Genomic DNA, 20,387 nt, shown 5'->3' on the forward strand with positions numbered 1-20,387 from the left:
TTGTCTCCTGCCGGTTTAACAGACCATTCTAAAGGATCTCGAGTAATGTCAGTAAACATAATTTGGAAGCGAGGGGGAAAAAAAAACACTAAACAAGTATGCGGGAGGCTAAGCACATCCTCCTCCCTGGCTAGGCATCAGCATAGGTAAATAAATGGCTGTGATTCAGCAGTCTCTGGGGGACGTTCTAGCCATGGGGTCTTGTTAGTGTTAAGCATCTGAGAGCCGTGGACTATAAAATAAAATCAATACTGTAACCTTAACTGTAAAAGTCAGAGAGATACTGGAAGTGTTCTAATTTAACAAGATTATAGATGACTTTTTGGAGGCGGACATTTGGGAAACCGCCACGCATTTAGAAACGCTTGTATTGCAAGACCCCCGCAGGATCCTGTAGCTTTGGACACTGTTGTCTTCCACACTGTACGTTGGGGCAATGGAACTGATGTGTTGATTTAGAAGATTTGCAGGAAAGCCTCCCAGTCCTAGAAATAACCCGGACCTTTATTTTTCAAGCAAGCTAGTTGCTTGGGAACAATTATGAGTCGATATGGTGCAGCTAGTGGAAGAAAGTCATGGCAAGTCTAAAGTCATCCGTGCTCCATGTAAACATGGTAGCCCCACATAAACTCTGTTTCTTAGAGTAGAAAGCTAACAAAGGTTATGGTTGTAAATTTAAATACATATACATTATATATATATATATATACATATATGTGTATATATATATATCCCTCCCCAATAAATGTAAATGAAGAAAATAAAACCGTCCTGTCAATGAAATTATTGGGATGGCATATTTATTATCCTAATGGTTTTAGAAATCACGTGAAATTGATCAGTAACAAAACCTCTATTTAGTAATGGGCCAATTACATTTTCGAGATAATGTCAATGAAACAGAATATTGTCACAGGATAATGGTCTCCTATTGCGAGGCCTCCAGTCACTTAGAGAAAATAAATGTTGCCGTCTGGCTGAGTCACTTGTTTTCAGAGTAGGAGACACTGATCCCATAACAAGGTTGTGTATAATAACTCAATCTCTATCAATCACTGGAAGCACAATGGAACAGGACAGGACATGTGGTTGTGAGATCTGGGCATTCCTGAACTGTAAGGCAAAACACTGGGTGCCTCCGAGACATAAACAATACAGTTATTATGCTATTCAGTGAGAGCATTTAAAGTAAACATTTAAAAGCTCACTTTAGAAATGGATGCCTTTGGATCTTTAACATATCTACATTAATGAAAGCTCAAAAACTCAAAGACAGGTCAAGCGTCCTTTCTGTGAGATGCTTGAGGTCCGACGTTCGGAGTTTCAGAGTTCGGGATGTTGGCATACATATAATAGGGCGCCCTGGAATGCAGTGCAAGTCCAAGCATAATTCATCTAGGCATATACACCTTATATGCACACCCTGAAGGCAGCCCTACAGAAAACTGTTCGTGTGTGTGTTTGTGTTTAGACTAGAACCCAAAACATGAAGTCAGGCATGGAAGCTCCCACTATGACATCATTAAGTATTTCTAGAAGCATTTCAGATTTTCAAACACCAGACTACTGACACTGCCAAACACTGACTACAACTGATCTAAAATCTGAAACACCAGACACAAAGAAACATGCCTATCAAAGTTTCTTTTTTTTTGTTTGTTTGTTTTTTTGCCCCCCCCCCACAAGAAGGAAAAACTCCAACCATGGCCACTATGGTTAATAGTAAATGTTTAAGCCATATGGGTGGGGTGTTTAATAAGATTTTTGCATTTGCTATTTACTTATTTATTTAGAGAGTGTATGTGAGCCTGCAGAGGTCAGATAGCCTCAAACAAAAATAGAAGCTTGACTTTCTCAGGTATGTATACTTTAAATTTACGTGATTACTTCAATTACTGAGAGAAGGAAGGGGATATCTGGTAAAGGATAAACACTTACTTGAAAATATAAATAAAACATTTAGCAGCAAAGTTGAAATGTTTTAACTCAAAAAAGAGAACCTTTGATATATTATGGTGTCTTAATCTCAGAGTGTATCTTAGGTTAAATTAATAACCATATCACATGTTTTAAAAACCTGTAAGAAATTCTTAGAAGTATTTATAAGCAAATAGCATGATTTACTTAACATATTGCTTAATTGCTAGAAAATATAAAATTCGAGACTGGCAGAGTGGAGGTTTACACAGGGTAACAGACCCTTAAAGTTTGTAGCCAGTCACTTGCCTCACTCCTGCTCCTCCTGACATTTACTTGTCAAAACCACTTCACTTCCAACACTTTAGGTCAAAGGTATCTAGTCCTAGCATTCTTAAGTTGGTTTTAGACACAAGTATTTACGTATTTTACATAACATAATTGTGTTTTGAGAGTTCTTTCAGAACCCTGAGAAATGCATAAATTCATTTCCATTCTCTTATTTTATTCTATAACACCTGACAGGATCAAAGATGAAGCTCTCCAGGAAAACCATTTGCCTGAGGAGACTTGTGAGAAAGGCTGGGTCTCTTCTCCCTGGATAAGGCCTTTTAGCTGGAGGGAAACTCGCCCTGTCCGTTTATAATGCCCGAGGGTTCCAGTGCCTTGTGATCTGTCTAGAAAATCAAGTTCTCACTGTGTGGGCTATTGCTAGTCTAGTAACCCTGACTTTCCAAACTTCCAAAACATGCTTGAACCGTAAATCAACATGTAAACCGAATTAAAGCAAAAAGTTTGATTATGACACAGAACTCTGCAAGGCACCCCAGGACTCAGCATCTTTGGGGCTCCTACTTGCCAATTTTCATCTGGTTCATCGAGTTATCAAACAGCTGTTGTTATTTGGAACTAATTATGTATTAGGTTTTTTTTTCCCTGCAAAATTGGTGCTTTTAAATCATTAAGTTTCCAGAGCACGAAATCAGAGCTCAACTTTTCCATATTAACCAGTATGGGCCCTTGGAACATGCACACGAGCTTGCCCCACCCAACATGCCGGCCTCCATTCAAGCACATGAAAGGCGGACAGATATCTGTTAATTAGCAGGCAACAAGAGGAATTCTAACGAGAGCCTTCAGGAACAATTTACTGTTCTCCTTTCTGTTTTGAAGATGGTCATGTGATTTTCTTTTCTTTCCTTTTCTTTTTTTCCACCCTCAGCTGATGGGAATCATCCACACATGGTGAGGGTCTCTGAGATTGGCTTTCTGATACTAAAACGACCGGGAGTCGGGTGGGGGAGAGCACTCGGCTACAAATCCTGATACTTTTGTAGGAAGCTGAAGGAAGATTTAAAACTGGGCTTGCACATTAAATTCCAACCAGCCCCTCTACGCATTTATCCCATCAAAGGATTTTACCTCTGTTTTTATTTTTCACGTTAAAAGAGCTTGATATCTGAAGATTTGCTATTTGACTGCGGTAGTGCCAACCCCAAGAACATACAGAATTGGTGGTCAGTGGGTCCCCAAAGGCAGCTGGAAAGTTTTGCCTGCCAGGTCACTCCCTGCCTTCACCAGGACTGCTTTTAACGTTAATGACTCTCAGAGAACAGCTACCCAGCCAAGCATGAAAGCTGTGGGTTCACTCGGCTCCCAAGCTCACAGAAACCTTGAGATTCCAGCCTTCATCAAACAGAAGTTTGGGCTCTGGCACTTGCCCAAAGTTTGGACTTAATGCTCCCTCCCTCTAACTCCTCCCATTGTGGGGGAGGGAGGCTTCTGAATTCACACACACACAATAAGCATGCTAATCAAGTCCGCAGCCTCTCCTGGAAAAGCTGCAGCACGCAACAGTATATTTAATATTGCACATATTCATTCGGCAAAGAATAAAAGTTTAAATTGAGTTAAACCAGAACTTTCCAAACTTAGTAGACCACTGGTAGCTAGCATGTTTATGAACACTTCTTGAACTCACATTGAGTGGCACTGGTCTTGAATCTGTTTCTCTCATATGGTGCCTCACTACAGGTACCCTTACTTATTTCTTCATTAACTCAGGAGACAGCGTCCATCTCCAGCTCCCACTTTTCTTGTGGGCCCTTTGCTTGAATTCATTTGTTGAAAGCTACCACTATACTATCTCTCGAGAGCTTTAGCCAGTACATACTGAAGGTCCTCACAGGGGAGACTATTTCCCTGAGAAAAACATTTGCAAAGTTAATTGCATGAACTTACAAGTATACAAAACTTCACAAACACCTTCGGGAGAGTTCGTTTCATAACAGGACGTGCGTGCGTGCGTGCGTGCGTGCGTGCGTGCGTGCGTGCGTGCGTGCGTGCGTGCGGCTGGGACTAGAACCATGGCCTTTGCGCATGCTCAGCCAGCGCTCTATCTACCATGAAGCTAAGTTGTCTGCTGTTGAATATTTTTTAAAAAATTAGTAATTGTATTTTCTAGAATTTGCTGTAATCAGAACATGATAACTATGTGGTCTTAGAGTTCAATTAAAATTTTAACTAATTCTAATTACATACCAATATTTAACTCGTGCCAATTTTTCTAAGATGTCACCTTATTGATTTTATGTAAAGATTTATAGCTCTTGGTGCTTCAAAAGTAAGTTAGTTCCAAAGCATAAAGATAATCCCTTGTCACATGCCTTAATTATTTATCTTTGATAAAGCCCATTTTCATAAATAACAATTATTTTTCTGTTTAGCAGGTCCAGAGCTAGCAACGTAATCAATCATATTTGTGTGCCCAATGCCTATAAAAAATTCTTGTCATATGACAGGAATTTGATAAATGTTAAATGAGCCAAATTATCTCAATCCTAACTGCATGAAACTGTCCTTTTAAATTTACATTTTATCTAAAATTACAAATTGTCTTTATTATTTATCAGATTGAAAAGCCATTACATTTTCCACTCAGAAATTTTCAACTCTGTATTACAAGTGTATTACTGTATCATTTTACATTCAGACTTAGATAAAGCCATGAGTAGTTGAATAGGAGGGGCAAATGATCCTGATGGGTTATGATTTGAAGGGTTCAAGTAACCAAGCATGAGTCCTAACACTTGGGAGACAGAGACAGTGAGTATCTCAAGGAAATAAAATTTCAAATGTCCAAGTAAATAATCAACCAGACAGTTAAATTACTGGGCATTAAAATACAACCAGATTTAGTGTCATGAAAGCAAACAGAAGTAGAAGGAAAACCATGAGGTGCAACAATCTTCATCTTGTGTTAGAAGGATTGCTCTAGTCCTTTCTGGAGAAGTCAGCTAGTAATCAAGTTCCTCAGTAGACTCAGGGAGGTATAACTAAGTGGAGACAAGTTAAGATCTCTTTCTGGATAAATGGTGGAATCAAAGACATGTCCGACCTCCATGTTTTATGAATGTAATCATTATGATCTGAAGGATTTTTTTAAAAAGTATCCAAAAGAAATACTTAAGTCTGAAGCCATAGCTCAGGGGTAGACTGCTTGGAAACTAGGCACTACCACTTGGGCAGCTTGCTTGCCCCACCCCGAACAAAGAAAAATGAATCGGTCTTTAATGTCAGACCTAAGTATTCACAGTAGAGACTAAGCAAAGAGAATATGCTATACCTTAGGAAGGGAATACAGTGGCTACTCTATGTTCCTCATACCCATTATTCCTTTTAATTGACAATTTCATTTCAGGCTAGGTGGGGGGAGACTCAAGACAGGGTTGATCTGTGTAGCCCTCGGCTGTCCCAGATCTGTAGATCAGGCTTTCTGTAGTTCTCTGGGAATTCTGTAGATCTTCCTGCCTCTGCCTCACAAATGCTGGGATTAAAGGCGTGTGCCAGCACCAACAGCCATTGATACTGACAAATTCAATATCTATCACCAGCAATGAGAAGAAATTTAACCAAATTATATAGTCTTCTATCAAATATTTAACATGACTAAATACTATTTAGTTTAAAAATAGTCTTGCCTACCTTTGCAAAGTTATACACTACGATTTCAATATACAAGTATATTTAATCTGTGAAAGTAAAAAGTTGTATAATAAGTAATTAAAAACTACTTAGGTATATGTCATCATATTTGGCATGAATGCTTTGTATAAATTCTTTTTAAAAAATAGAAACAGCAACTTGGTCATATGGCATCATTCATTTCTACCTTGGAATAAAAAACATTATAATATGTTGCCTATATTTTCATTTTTTATTCGATTTCGAAATTCAGTTTTGATAGGGGTGTCCAGCAGATATTTTAATAGACAGTTAGTAATCATCTATTAAGGCAGATATCAAGGGAATAGCAATGAATTTTTAGCACTTCTGCCAATTAAAAACAGAATCCTATGATGATCACAGGTCTTTGTGTGGAAAACAACTGTAAGGTACTGGCAGGAAACAGTACTGCAAGTGGTACTCACTCCCTCACTCACTCACTCACTCCCTCCCTCCCTCACTCACTCACTCACTTGTGAGTGCCTTTGACCACACCTTCCCAACAGACAAGGACACCTGGAGAATGGAATGAAGTCAGACAAGAACAGTTGGGGGCATTTTATTTTGCAAATTTTAAAAATGGATCTCCTTCTAAGAACAAGCTCACCACCTTGGGCTTGGCAAGTTTGTGAAGATGGTGCTGGACCTCCCTGGCTTCTCACTGTAGTCAGAGCCTTCTTCCCATTATGGCTTATTGTGCACATTACAAAGTCCTCAGGGTCTTCAAATTTCAAGTGACAGGTGTTTTAATCACCACAGGAGAATGGAACCTTCCTCCTTCCTCTTATTATAATTTGCTTTTACAGCCTTCTCTGATAGTGTTAGTTATTTTGACAATAGGAAATCATCAAGACAATGCCATGATTTTACAAAGAGAAAGAATGACAGTCTCCCTTCTACTTTTCAAAACTGTTTTGTAATATGATGGGAGATTGGCTTTCCTGAATAGCTGAAAGGAGAAATCAGTTCTTACAAAGTGGAAATTGGTTCTTACGGAGTGACACTCTACAATAAAGAACACCTACATTTGAACAACACACTCATCTGTAAGTATTCCGTGTCGTTATTATCACCAATAGGATCTGTCCCAGAGTAATTTTCTGACAGAGAAAATATAGCTCTGTTTAGACTAAAGTGACAATGTTAGTAAAACAAGGAACAAAACATGAAGATGTGTGGATTTTATTTTTATTTTCACTCCTATAGGTCTGTTATCTCTTGCTTTCCCTTATGACACTGGATGGGTAACCAGTGACTCATTTATCTGAACAATATTTACTGTGGCCCTACTATGCATCACTGTTGTCTTTGGTACTAATGACAGCCACAATCAAAACAGTTACCTTAATAGTATAGATATATATATAAGCAATTCACCCAATAAATAAATATAAAATTACATATTATGAACACAATGAAGGAACAATGTCAGCTGTCAAGGCACAAAAGTGGGAAGGACTAATTTAGAATGAAATTCAACAGCGGATCATACGCCACTAAAGATATCAAGGGATTTGATAGATGAAGAGGTAGGAAAGACCACTTCAGAAGGTCTGGCTTCTTGGGCACTGCATTCCCAAACCCAAAGTCATAGGATGCCAGTGGGAACGGAAGGCAATGCTGTGAACCTGTGGTCAAATGAGGGACTGGAGATTTTCTCCTGTGAACACTGGGGGGGTTACTGATGGAGAGGAAGCAGTCAAATAATGTTTCATGATCAAGTGTGCCTATTGTCTGAAGAATGGATTGGGGAAGGGTTTCAGGGCGCAACTCACCAGCTGATTTTCCAACCCTTCTGTAAAAGGAGCCGGACAAGCCTCGCACTTTCCTTCCCTTCAGCAGTACTAACCTCAAGGCACAAATAGCCATTCTGCCATTGCTTCCCCACCTCAGAGCCTCACCCTGCTTTGTTCTGTTCCCTGTAACTGTCCCCTGTCCCTTCCATCTTCACAAGTTAAATTCTTTAAATGTGGGGCTGTAGAGACAGGTCAGCAGTTAAGGGCATTTGTACCCACAAAGCATCTCAACACTATCTGTAGCTCTAGTTCCAGGGGGCTGATGGCCTCTTTGGTCCCCACAGGTGCCCAAATTGCACCCAGATTGCATATACACACACATGCAGGCTAAACTCTGCTGCATATGACATAAAGATAAATAAATCTTTTTAAAAAGAAAACTTAAAAATATCAACATGGGAAAGGTAATCCAACTATTAGGCCTCATCCTGGTAGAAGTCATGTGTTACTCAATATGAAATTCTGAATAGCAAGAAGGAAATCCTGGTAAGGAAGTGGCACTGGCTGTAAATGCTATGCTCAAGGGTCAGTTGTCTGTTAATATTTCTCTGCAGATAGCTTCCCAATGTCACAGACAACATCAACAAAAACAACGACGACACACTCTGGTCTGGAACCATTAGGGCAAAACATTATATCCCTTTTACATTTTCTTTTTTTTTTTTTTTTTTTTTTTGGTTCTTTTTTTCGGAGCTGGGGACCGAACCCAGGGCCTTGCGCTTCCTAGGAAAGCGCTCTACCACTGAGCTAAATCCCCAACCCCCCTTTTACATTTTCAAACACAGAATTTGAGTTAAAAGAAACTTATAAATTATTATTATTAATGTATTATCATTAATATGTATTATTAAATTATGATTATTTTATGATGCTACTCTAAAAACTTATTTGCACACATATACAGACAAACCAACAAACATTGTAATTAGCTGATTTGTCTATTCCCACTCCTTTAATCCCTCCTTATTGTATAGAAAGGCAGGGATATGTGTTATTAAATAACATAGGAGATCCAATGTATTTCAAGAATAAAGACCAAGTCAGATCCCAGAAAGCTAAATCATACCTATGTAAAATTATGCTCCTCCTCAACTAGCCTAGAACTGAGTCACAGGTCTACCTAGGAGGCAACTAGATTTAACTTAAGACTCAGACGCTAAAGTTAGACTTTGATCTGTTATCTATGCACCACCTACTTCCACAAGAAAGAAACTACAACTTCCTTTAAGTGAGGATTCTCATACCTGCTAACTGCCTAACGTTTGCTCCTCCGAACAGGCTCACAGAGAAAATATTGGGAGCTCACTGAGTCTGAACTTGCTACGCTGTCAACATTCTACTGTCTGGTGTTGATGGACCCAAGCCAGTTGTATACATAACTGCAGGCCCTGAGAGATCGTTTTGTATGAACATGAAGGATTTTTGTAACTTTGATAATATGTGACCACTCTCGTAAAATTATCTTTAAAATAATTACTGAAATTACTTCAAGTTTAGTCCGTGCTGGTTCCCCAGCAATGGTGACTAACATGGTAACATGACATAAGTGACGCAGATACCACAGTGCCCCTTGGAGGTGTCTCTGTACCCACCTTGATCTCGCTCATGCCATGTTCGACTTCCAGCAGCTGGTGAATTTGGAGAGGGGTAAAAGTCTCCTGTAGGACTTGGCTCCATATTTTCATCTATGGATATAGTTTTGGGTCTTTTGCTGTTAAAATATAAAAGTGATGACATTAATGGCATTTCTGGGAAGATTGCAGCATTTATTTTTAAAATGAAAAATAACTCCCATATCCAAGTGAAAGAGTTCGCTTGAAAGAATGGTGGGTATTCCAGACATCCGCAGCAATGGTGAACATTTGCAATATTCTATATTCTCTGTCCTCTGTGTGCACCACCTATCCCTGGGCCTACCCAACAAAAACTGTTCACTCTACTTACCTCTTCAATTTTATTTTCCAGAGACATACTGAACTCTCCGAATGCCTTTTCTGCTAACATGCGAGTTTTGCTAAGACCTATTGATTGATCTTATGGTTTTGATATCAATACTGCTCACTGCCCAGCACAGCCACAGACAGTGCAGTACAATGTTGTCGGTTTGGAGCTAAGGCACTGGAGCTGGGCAGGGAAAGGCTTCTGGAATCCCACCTTTTGACTGCCATTTATTAGCTACGGTAGCAGGTAACTGCCTCAGCCCAGTTAATCACCTGTAAGGTGGAAATAATAAAAACTAGTTTAAAGAGTTTGGTTGAGAAGATGAAGTGAGCTAATACCTATAAAGCTCTCAGCTAAGTGGCGTGCAGTTTGAAGATACTTATTAAATATTAATTATTAGTGCTGACCTTGTAATTAATTACAAGACGACCATTTCTAGAACTTTACTAGTTGTAAGTATTCCATGCTCTTCCTTAAAGAAATTGAGCCACTGATCCTTTATTCTTAAGGTCAACCATGAAAAATGATGGCTAACAAAACAAGTGATGTACTTTAAGAAAATACTTTGAATGGAATAACACGACTTACTTATTATGGAGAAAATTGGGTATCTACAGCAAAGATTCAAAGCTGCAGTGATATTTTGGGACACTTTACTTTGATACGCTCCAACCAACACCCCAGTAAACAGCTAATGATTCACTCTTAAATGAACACTTCCTCTTTATTGAAAGACTTCTCACTGGTATCTGTGTTCATATGCAACAACCAGAAAATACCTCCCGGATTGACTTTATGCACCATCAATAATTGTAATGTGACCAAAGTTTGGGACTATAGGTTATCTCAAAAAATATACATGCACACAAAGCCCCCGTTTTTTAACAAACAGGGGGACAAATATGGATGAATTCAGTGAATTTACCCAGGAAAAGTGAACAGAAGTAGTCACTCCAGGAGGAAGGTCTCCCAGTCAGGGCACTACATGCCTCAGCCCTTGAAGCCTGCTCACATCTCAGTTTCTTTGCGGATGTACTGGGTTAATTGTTGGCTAAGAATGCCTGGAGTACTGACATGATTGAGCTTGACATTTCTCCCCATGACAAAGCTTACCAGAAATGATATTATTTCTTTAGTCTCTATCAAAATATCCAAACTTAAAGACTGCACAAGTTTTTCAAATTCTCCTTTTAGTGTAATTCTCTTCCACCGTGAGTCAGCAGAAGTATGCAAAGAAGGGAGGAGGAATTATTTCCACAAGGAGCAACAAAGAAACATCTTTAGGCTGCACTTACGTTGAAGGGCACAGGATCTGATACTGAGTGGCCCTGGGGAGAGACCTGTGCTGACAACATATGGATCCGATGGAGGGAATTTTAAAAAAATCCTAATTCATATTTTAAATTTAAAAAGATCAAAGCACTTTTAGGACGTCAACATATCAGAGATAATTTTAGTGATAATAAACCCAATTATCTTGATATACAATCTAATTACATGAAAATACAGTTGGGTTATAAACGTTATAAAATCGACCTTATTTTATAAACACATAAATATGGATATTTCCACAGAAGCAATTAACTTTCATTACTGAAAATGTCTAGAAAAATACTTTTCCAGATTGTATTTTATTTTTAAAAATTAGCATAATGCGTGCTTTTGTTGGGAGTTTGTGTATATCCTTATGTTAGTCTGTGGATATAGTGAAAGCTCCAAGGATGACATAGGACTTTATACATGAAAGACACAACCCAAAAAAGGAAAAAAAATACTTCTATATGTATCTTGAATCAAAGTTACAAGAGTGCCAGAGAAAGTTACCATGTGAGCAGAGAACGAGAAGCCAGGGGACCTCATTCTTTATGGTCCCAGCACAGTCTGGCTAACTCCGTCGCAGAGTGGCTGATGCTTTCCTTGGTTCCAGGAGAGTAAACTGATTTAGTCAGAGAACCTCAATTCATTGAATACTGGTTGTCTCAAATCAGGCTTTAACTTTAAAGCTAGGAAAATGACACCTTTTGTATGTTTCATTGTCCCACATGCAGACATGTCATTATAGTAACAGTCATGGCTATCGGTGAGGGTCCCTGCTGTAATATCATTTACACTTTTTCAATGTTTATTATAATTTGTGTATATGTATGCTTTGCCCGGATGTGTATCATCCATGTGCATGCCTGGTGTCCATGGAAAGCAGAAAATGGCACTGTAGTCCCTGGAACTAGAGCTTCCATACGGTTGTAAGCCACCATGTGGGTGCTGAGAACAGAACCCAGGTCTTCTGTAAGAGCAACAAGTGCACTTATCCCCAGGGCCATCTTTCCAATCTCCAGTATCACTTCACAGTTGCTAAAAGTTTAACTAGCAGAATTATATGTCATGCCATAAAACAAAAACTCATTTCATAGTTCATTCCCCCCCCCAAAAGACTTTAAAGGTGACAACAGTTACACCCGATATGAGAATATCAAAACAAACGATTCTGGCAAAATTCTGAAGCATGTATTGCCAGGCACTTATTTGCCTTCTTTCCCCTCCTGTCTGACCTCGGAAGGGGTAGAGCATGCACAGTGTCCTCATTACCTGCTCGGTGGAGAAGACAGCGACCTCTGCAGGTTCACGCCAGAGTTCATGTCATGATAGTATGGTTGGCTGGGGATTTCTCCGATTGGGAAGTTGACTCCAGTCCCCTGGGTTATGGGTGCTGAGGAAAAATTTGTTTTAAAGAAAGGTTGTAAGTGACGCTCACTGTTACCTCTGCTCAGATATAAAATCCCTATTCGTTTAAGGCTCCAGGCAAGAGTTCTCTTTACCTTAAGATCTAATATCCCCTGGATGCTGCAGACAAGACCCAGAAACCTCAACTCAAGTCTGAGCGTTCTAAACACACACACTCGGTCCCTGACACCACTTTCCCTGGTCACAATAACCAATCTTCTTCATTCACTCCCCCGTATGATTGGTCATTCCATCTGTCGCTCTCCAGTCTGTAGATGTAGGCAGAGCAGAACAAATGATTCTTACTACCTAGCACCAAATGAGTGGCTAGCACTGAACTAAGTCATGGTTAACTACATAAAGATTAAAGGCTTTCACAAATAAAGCTTATTACCCTCTATTAGTTTTTAGTCTATGTGCTGCTGAAGCGAGCACTCCTCTATTAGTTTTAACGTCAACACAAAAATAAATTTCAAAACACGATGGTTAGTAATGTCTGGTATCATACACTTGTAATCCCAGCTCTAGGGAGTTTGAGGCAGGAGAATAGAGAAGTCAGTGCCAGACTGGACTATGTAACAAGTCTGAGGCCAGACAAATGTACAGAGTGAGACCATGTCTGAAACAAGACAAAATAAACAAACACAAACCCACAGTGTGTATAACTTGATTTAAGTAAATCTTGAAAAGTGTGGCAGGAGTAAGTAAAGTTTATGAGTATGAAATAAAAGCCAAGGTGTTTTGCAAATATGCACACAGGTAGGTGTCATAAATGAATGTTCATTGCACCCTCACTTCATACGTTAGAGTCGCACTTAAACAGAGAGCGCCTCACACAACAAAATGAAAAGCTAGCACATACGAGTATCTGGCAATAGAGCAGTGGGAGCCGTGGCAGCCCAGCACCATGTCTTTGGCAGCGAGGTGGGCTCCCTCCTTTATTTTCTCTCCACTCCTTCTCTGGTAAAATGGAGTAGTTGGTAAAGGTGGAACCATTCAAAACTGTGCAAAAGGCAGTCACAGACAAGTGAACCCTCTTCCTGGAAGTTTATTCTTTAAAAAGCTATTGTCTGGTGACTGGGGAGACAGTTCCATGGGTAAAGAACTTGCTGTGCAAGCAAAAGGATCTGAGTTTGGATCCCCGACCTCCCTATAAAACCAAGGGTGTGCACCTGTAATTCCCATGCTGGGAGGCACTCGCTGACCACCCAAGTTCAATGACAGATACTACCTCAAAGTACAAGATCTCATGCTGGCATATGGCCTCCACATGCATGTCTATGTGTGTACACAGACATGTGCCCATACACACATGAATAAATATATATGTAAAAGAAGGGGAAGAAAGAAGGAAGGAGGGAAGGGAAGGCAGGCAGGTGGGCTGGCTAAGAATCAGACAGACTAGTGCCTATGTCTATTGCAAGCAGGCACTGCAGTGGATACTCGATATTCTCAGACGTCTGTCTTCAATAAACAAACTGTGCAGTATGTAGAGCGGGGGAAAAAACACTGGAGCAAACTTAAAAATATCTGAGAAACTTAGATAACAATAAAGCTTCTCCAATGTGTGTGTGTGTGTGTGTGTGTGTGTGTGAGAGAGAGAGAGAGAGAGAGAGACAGAGAGAGAGACAGAGAGAGAGACAGAGATAGAGAGAGACAGAGACAGAGATAGAGAGAGACAGAGACAGACAGACACAGAGACACAGAGACAGACAGACAGACAGACAGACAGACAGACAGACAGACAGACTGACTGACTGACTGACTGACTGACTATGGAAAAGCTTTATCTGGTAGTAAGTAGACTTGGGAGAAGGATCAAGGCACTGAAGGAAGATTTTTCCAAGCTGATGTGACTAGTGTTAAAGTCAGGATAGGAGCTACAAACAAAGTGAAGAACCAGACAGCTGGTGTCAAGGGCAGTGTGCTGTGCCAGCTGAGCCCTCAAGCCTTCAGTAAGGACCTCTACAGAGAGTGTCCGGGGGACTTGGCAATAGAGTTTTAGAGCTCTTGAAATCCATTCTTTGAACGCACAATCTACTTACCACAGCCTCTCTAACTGCCTTTAGCCGAATGTATAACTACAAAGGATCACTAATTTTCAAGAATTTTTTTTCTCATTCAGAACAGTTAGCAGCATTAGGTGTATTTTCTATTCAATTTGATTGAATTTTAATATCTGTTGGGCCAAGATTAACTTTAGGTGTTTTTAGGGAAGTATAAATAAAAGGCACATGTTTACTGGAGAGAGCTAGTCACAGACTATGTAGACAGAATCTGTCTATTAAATACAGCATCTCTACACCCAGGAAGAGTCTCAGGTCTAAAACCGGAGCCCCTGTCTTTTGTTAAGTTGCTCAGATTTTAATTGCTCTGTCTAAATTATTCGATATACTTGAACCTTCTTCAGAGAGAAAATATTTTTATCCTGAGTGTTAAAGGCTATTTGAATTATTTAGACAGTTACAATACTGAGGTCTTTTGTGGACTGAAGTATGTCAGAGGTTTAAAAAATGTAGAATTTCTTAATCCACAGTAACCACACACCTTAAGATGTATTTGTATAACCGTGGTCCATGTGATATGAGAAGCCGGGTATATGTGAGAAGCAGGGAGTTGATTGTCTCAGAGAATGTGAACAATCTGCCTGTCTCCTCCAACAGAGACACATCCGTTTCAGACTGGAATTAGTCCCTCCCATGGAGTCCAGGTATATGACCTGTGACGGCAATCTTTGGGTTATTCCCTTACCACATCCAGCAATGCCAGAAGACACAGGCTGTCTGAAGTCCCTAATATGTGTGGGCATTTACTCCCTACCAGACATTTTCTTTGCTCTGGCCACTTCAGACATCTGAGTTACTTGACAGTGTAAAATGGCAGGAACTTACAGGCTGTATTATTTAGACACATTTTTGTAGAGGCATTAAGAGTGCACAGTAGTTAGGCAAGTTTCCTTCTAAAAGACATACCTGGCTTAACAGTCACTAGAGTTTAATAGTCACTATACTTCACTTGGCCATAAGCATGCTGGGTAGAGTAGGCAGTAAAATGGTAACTTAAAAACAAACAAACAAACAAACAAACAAACCCTTCAGGATCAGGGTCAAGTATTGGGATGGGTATCTTTCATCTCAGCACTCGGGAGGCAGAGGCAGGTGGATCTCTATAAACTCAGGGACAACTTGGTCTACACATTGAGTCCAGGCCATTCATGGCTACATGGTGAGGTCCAGATCTATAACTGAAAAACTTAGAAGGCATTCTGGCAGTAAATGGGAAGTTATTGAAAAGGAAGTAATAGTAGTAATAAGCGTGACTAAAAACTTCAAACAACGCCCAGGTTCCTGAGTAACACTAGAGCATTTGAGAAGAGCAAGACAGCCAGGTCCTCCTGCTTGTAAGCCTCAGGAAGAGCCCAAATCAGACAGAAACATGACTCGTAGCACCATTTCTAGACAGAGCTTTAAGAAAGCCAAAAGCTACAGATCCTGGCTACAACATACCAATGTTCTTCTAGAAGCCATTCAACCTAGATCCCGATTTCTAAAGGTTGGAAGCCAGAAGCTGTCCTTAACCAGCTTTTGGAACAGAGATAATATCCTTCAACTGAATGGTTCCTGAGATGACAGCATCATTAGCTAATGTCAGCATGCACAGTAGTAGGTCACGTGGCCACAGAAAAGCTAGAGGATAGTACCAAGGGCAGGCCATGAATCAAGAAGCCAAAACCTGTAACACACTGCATAAGACTTAACTTATGTGCTGGAGCTTGACTTAACAAACCCCTATTTCATAAACAATGACGTTCAACTGTGTAAACAAGATTACAGTATGAGTATATTAAAACACTTGGAGAATAGAACGTTCGAGAATCTTGGAGACATCTATTTACATATGGAGGAGAAAGTAAATGTTTGCTGAATAAATTAACTAAGGGGTGAATATGGATAATTAATGTACTAATTACAAATCAGTAATGTTTGTTATGACACACAGCCTAAAAACCTCTAAGAAATGACAGTATAAATTAAGAATAAATGAGTGAAACATGTTAAAATTTACCTTGTTTCTGAAATGTTAGGAGAAGGTATTTTCAATCTATATTTGATGTTTAAAATTCTGATTTTTCAAAATATCACTGTGGGCTCTTGAGGATTTTAAAGCGTCTCTCTTTTGATATGCTTGGGGTAGTGCTATCTTTAATGGTGCACTATGTGAATCCTTTCTGATGGATACTTCTACTGCCCTCCTTGTAAGAAGGGACAAAATCCATTATGGAGCTTGCAAAATGGTGTAAGAGGAGGGAATGGTTTCCTATGCTCTATAGTTTCACAGTTCAGCATCTCTGCTAGAGAACAACTTTGAATACGTACTTCTTAGGGGATTTCTGGAAAACCACATGTGGCCTTGAATGATGAACTAGGCCATTAGACACCTCTTGTGAAGTTCATACGCACACTAGAGCTGTTGGGATACACATATTTAGCTGTCACTCCGGATGCTGCTCCCAAGTTGATGAACCCATGACACCCATCTCTACTCTGAATACTGGCAGAAGAGACAAGGTATATAAGGTCTTGAGTGGCCATACGTGTCATTCTCTGATAAACATGGGTTTTTGTTAGTTGGTTTGTTGGTTTTGATTTTTTTGTTTGTGTGTCTGTTGGTTTTGTGGAAAGTTCACAAATCTGAGTTACTTGAGAAACTATAGTTCAAAAGGCAGTCACCTGGAAGCTTGGGGACAAGAGTTCCTGAACATGAGGACTCTATAGCTGCTTGGTTAGTCTTACCCTCTTAGCTCACTATGTTTGGTCCTTACAGTTGGCTGTGGCCCTCATTCATACATTCTGGAGTTTATACAAAAGCCAGTTTTTGTTGTTGTTGTTTGTTTGTTTGAGTTCTGTTTTGAGAAAGGGGATTGCCATATGTCCCATGGGTGGCCTGAAATTAGCTATGTAGCCCAACTGGCTGCAAGCTCGTTGCAATCCTCCTGACTCTGGAGTACTGAGATTACAGAAGTGTGCACATGAGGACTGTTAATAAAGACAAGCAAGGACCCTCTGGATTTGCCACTGGATCATCTAAGTGACATCAGTTCTAGACCATGATACTTTCTATCAAAACATGAAGTCAAAACACAGCCCTCAAGGGGACCTGAACAATATAAACCAAAGACAGGATCAGGAAGAAAACAGCCACCTCCTTTTATGTCATCAGTGTGTTAATACTGGCACCTTGGATGCGTCTGCTCACACTAGCAAAAACCAAGAGCTGGTTAATCAACAGAGCTTCCCCTTGGCTTAAGTAGCCACCAGGTGAGTTTACCCTAGAAAAACCCAATCCTGCTGGCCAAGAATGGTACCTCAGGTGAGGTGGCTGCTGTAAACAACTGGACATTGTTTGGACTAACAATGCTTTCTATCTATATCCAAGTACAATCTGCAAAATTAATTTCTGCATCCCTTTACACACTGCATGTGAGTGTGTGTATCCTGTACATCTCCAACCCCCGCCACATCGCTCTAACTGAAAAAGCACTTATCTACAGGAAACTTATGTGGGTTATCATAACAACACAGGGTACATTTAATTAACCACACTTCCTTTGATATAAATGACCATCTATGGTCACAGAGAGGACTGAACTGAATGGATACCGATATGATGACCAATGAGAACGGCCTAAACATTAGTGTTACACAACACAAAGCTTTGATGAGCTGAATGGAAATATTTTATAAAATTAGTAATACATTTGGTTATTTTATTAATTTAAGATTTTTTAAATCGTGAACTTTTAAATTTAAATACTTTCAAGTAGTTGGTTTTCACACAGTATTTAAGATTCAAAGTATGTAGGATTTTAATGATTCTGTGTACTTCTGTAGTAAGAAAAGAGTTTACTTACTTCTGGATACTCTCACAAGCTCTGATACGTTGAAGACTCCGGATTTTACAAAACTGTCCTCTAGGTACCCTAAAAACAAACGTCAAAGGAAAAAGATCAGCATACGCAGAGGGTAAAGTTTAATTTCTACAATTTGTTCATTGCTTATTCTAAAGACAAGTAAACTTGGGACCTAAATACCAACATAATCTGGTTTTCAAAAATAAGAAATATAAATAACATAAATAACCCATGGAATTTCTCATGAGCTCTTCTAAATGTGTAATTGGTAGGATCCTATTTGCCATGGAAGACCTGGAGGAGGAAGCTGGGACACCCTGAAGACCTGGAGGAAGAAGGCTGGGACACTCTGACTGCATCTCATTCTACAACGCCTGGAAAGCCAGTCGACCTATTAAAAATGTAGGAGAGGGAAGGAGACAGGAAGCAAAGGGAAACCATGACCACATCACAATTAGCACCTTGTTGGAAATGCTTCAAGGTTCTCTGGAAAGCAGTGTTCTTTCACAAATCCTTCCCTGATTAAAGACAGTGAGCTGCTGCTGCCAGAATTTCCAGCCTTGTTCCTGGGCCATTCAACAGAGGATCAAAACGTGGGACACAGTGAATTCCTCTTTGCACCAAGCTCAATCTCTGAGTCTTAGTTTTCTTTGCCAATTTTCAACATTTCCTTACTATTCCTACTACCGGATTCCCCTCCCTGTTTTTTGTTTTAAAAAACAAAACAAAACAAAACAAAACCAAGAACTAGAGGTTGCAGATGCAGTGAATCCAGGCACACAGTCCACAGAGGGCATGGCCCACAACTCAGGACCCTGAGGAAACCCTAGCTTATCGCATGGCGTCCAGAAATTTTACAATTTTTATTTCTGTCAAGAGTACAGAATGAGGGTAAGAAGACCATGAGTAGCTGTCTTCAAGGAAAATAAAAAAGTCTGAAATGTTCACAACTGAAATATTTCTAGAGCAGAACACCCAAGGGAATCAGAATCTGTGACTAGATTGGATTTCACACACAGCTTCATAACTAACCAAGAATCAGATTCAGCACAAGGAGATGACATATGGGTGGAGAGTCACAAGGAACCATCAGGGAGATCTGGGAGGCAACCCTGGCCTGAGTTTGTCAGCTAAGAGATGTTGGCCATGTGAGTAGACCTTATTTTGTTTCAGGTTCCTTGTCTATAAATGAGAGATTAAAAAAAATCACCTACCTCCTAGAGTTATTATCAAAACAAAGTAAGATAAAGCATTAAATCCAGGGTAGAAGAAAGCCTGGGGTAATAAGCCAGTAATCCCAATGCACAAGAGGAAGAAGTAGAAGACTCTTCAAGTGTCTTCACGCAAAGTGAGACCCAGGCCCAGAACAATGATAAACACTCTCCAGACGTGAGTGCAACAGTAACAACTTCCAACAGAGTCACACCCTGAACAATGAAGCCTCTTAGGAGTTATACAACCCAGAGCGCCCAAGAGGTGACTGCTGCGTGTGTGTGCGTGTGTGTGTGTGTGTGTGTGAGGGGTAGGTGCTTCACAGGGGTGGTGCTTCACAATCAGGGGGGTGAAGAGTCAAGCATGTGGGGGCATGGCTTCACACTCAACCTGTTCACCCTTTTAGAAAGGCAGAGAGAAAAAGCAAAAGGAAGTACAGCGTCTCATTTGATGATAAAGCCTGAAGTCTCAAACTGAGTAGCTACTCTGGAAATTATATATTTCTATAAGAATAACAAAATGTCCCTAGCTGATTCACTTCTATTTTAAGAAACTGCTTGAGCAATGAATTCTTCACAAAATTCAATTTGTTTCAGAGATGAGAAATGTCTGTGCAACCAGTATTCTATAAGGTGTTAGAAGTTATAAATGCAAAGAAGAAGAAGAAAAAGAAGAAGAGGAGGAGGAGGAGGGGGAGGAGGAAGAAGAGGAGGAAGTGGTGGTGGGTGGTGGTGGGGGTATTGATTCCATTTGCCTGGATGGAACAAAGATGTTTTAATGCTCTAGGCCACCGTAGATTATGTAGTTTGGTTGACTAGCTTATTAAAGATTGTTTTATAGATGCTAAAAACATTTAATGTGTAAAGCAGAAATGCACCAGATAT

General features: G+C 39.9%; 1 protein-coding gene and 1 long non-coding RNA gene across 15 annotated transcripts in view; one reads left to right on the plus strand and one right to left on the minus strand.

Annotated features, from left to right (window-relative positions):
* Nfib (nuclear factor I/B) overlaps positions 1 to 20,387 on the minus strand; it is a 215,451-nt gene that overhangs the window by 51,071 nt on the left and 143,993 nt on the right. For all 14 annotated transcript variants that reach the window (XM_039109355.2, XM_063287247.1, XM_006238335.5 and 11 more), the window contains 3 exons: positions 18,292 to 18,360; positions 12,246 to 12,366; positions 9,311 to 9,429 (listed from right to left, as the gene is read on the minus strand). In XM_039109355.2, coding sequence (XP_038965283.1) covers positions 9,311 to 9,429; positions 12,246 to 12,366; positions 18,292 to 18,360 — 309 coding nt within the window. The remainder of the gene's footprint in view (positions 1 to 9,310; positions 9,430 to 12,245; positions 12,367 to 18,291; positions 18,361 to 20,387) is intronic.
* Positions 1,516 to 4,454, plus strand: LOC134486945 (uncharacterized). Its single transcript, XR_010066539.1, has 2 exons — positions 1,516 to 1,858; positions 2,443 to 4,454. It is a non-coding gene; the product is annotated as an uncharacterized LOC134486945 (long non-coding RNA).

The sequence above is a fragment of the Rattus norvegicus genome, chromosome 5, assembly GCF_036323735.1.
Source record: "Rattus norvegicus strain BN/NHsdMcwi chromosome 5, GRCr8, whole genome shotgun sequence".
NCBI lineage: Eukaryota > Metazoa > Chordata > Mammalia > Rodentia > Muridae > Rattus > Rattus norvegicus.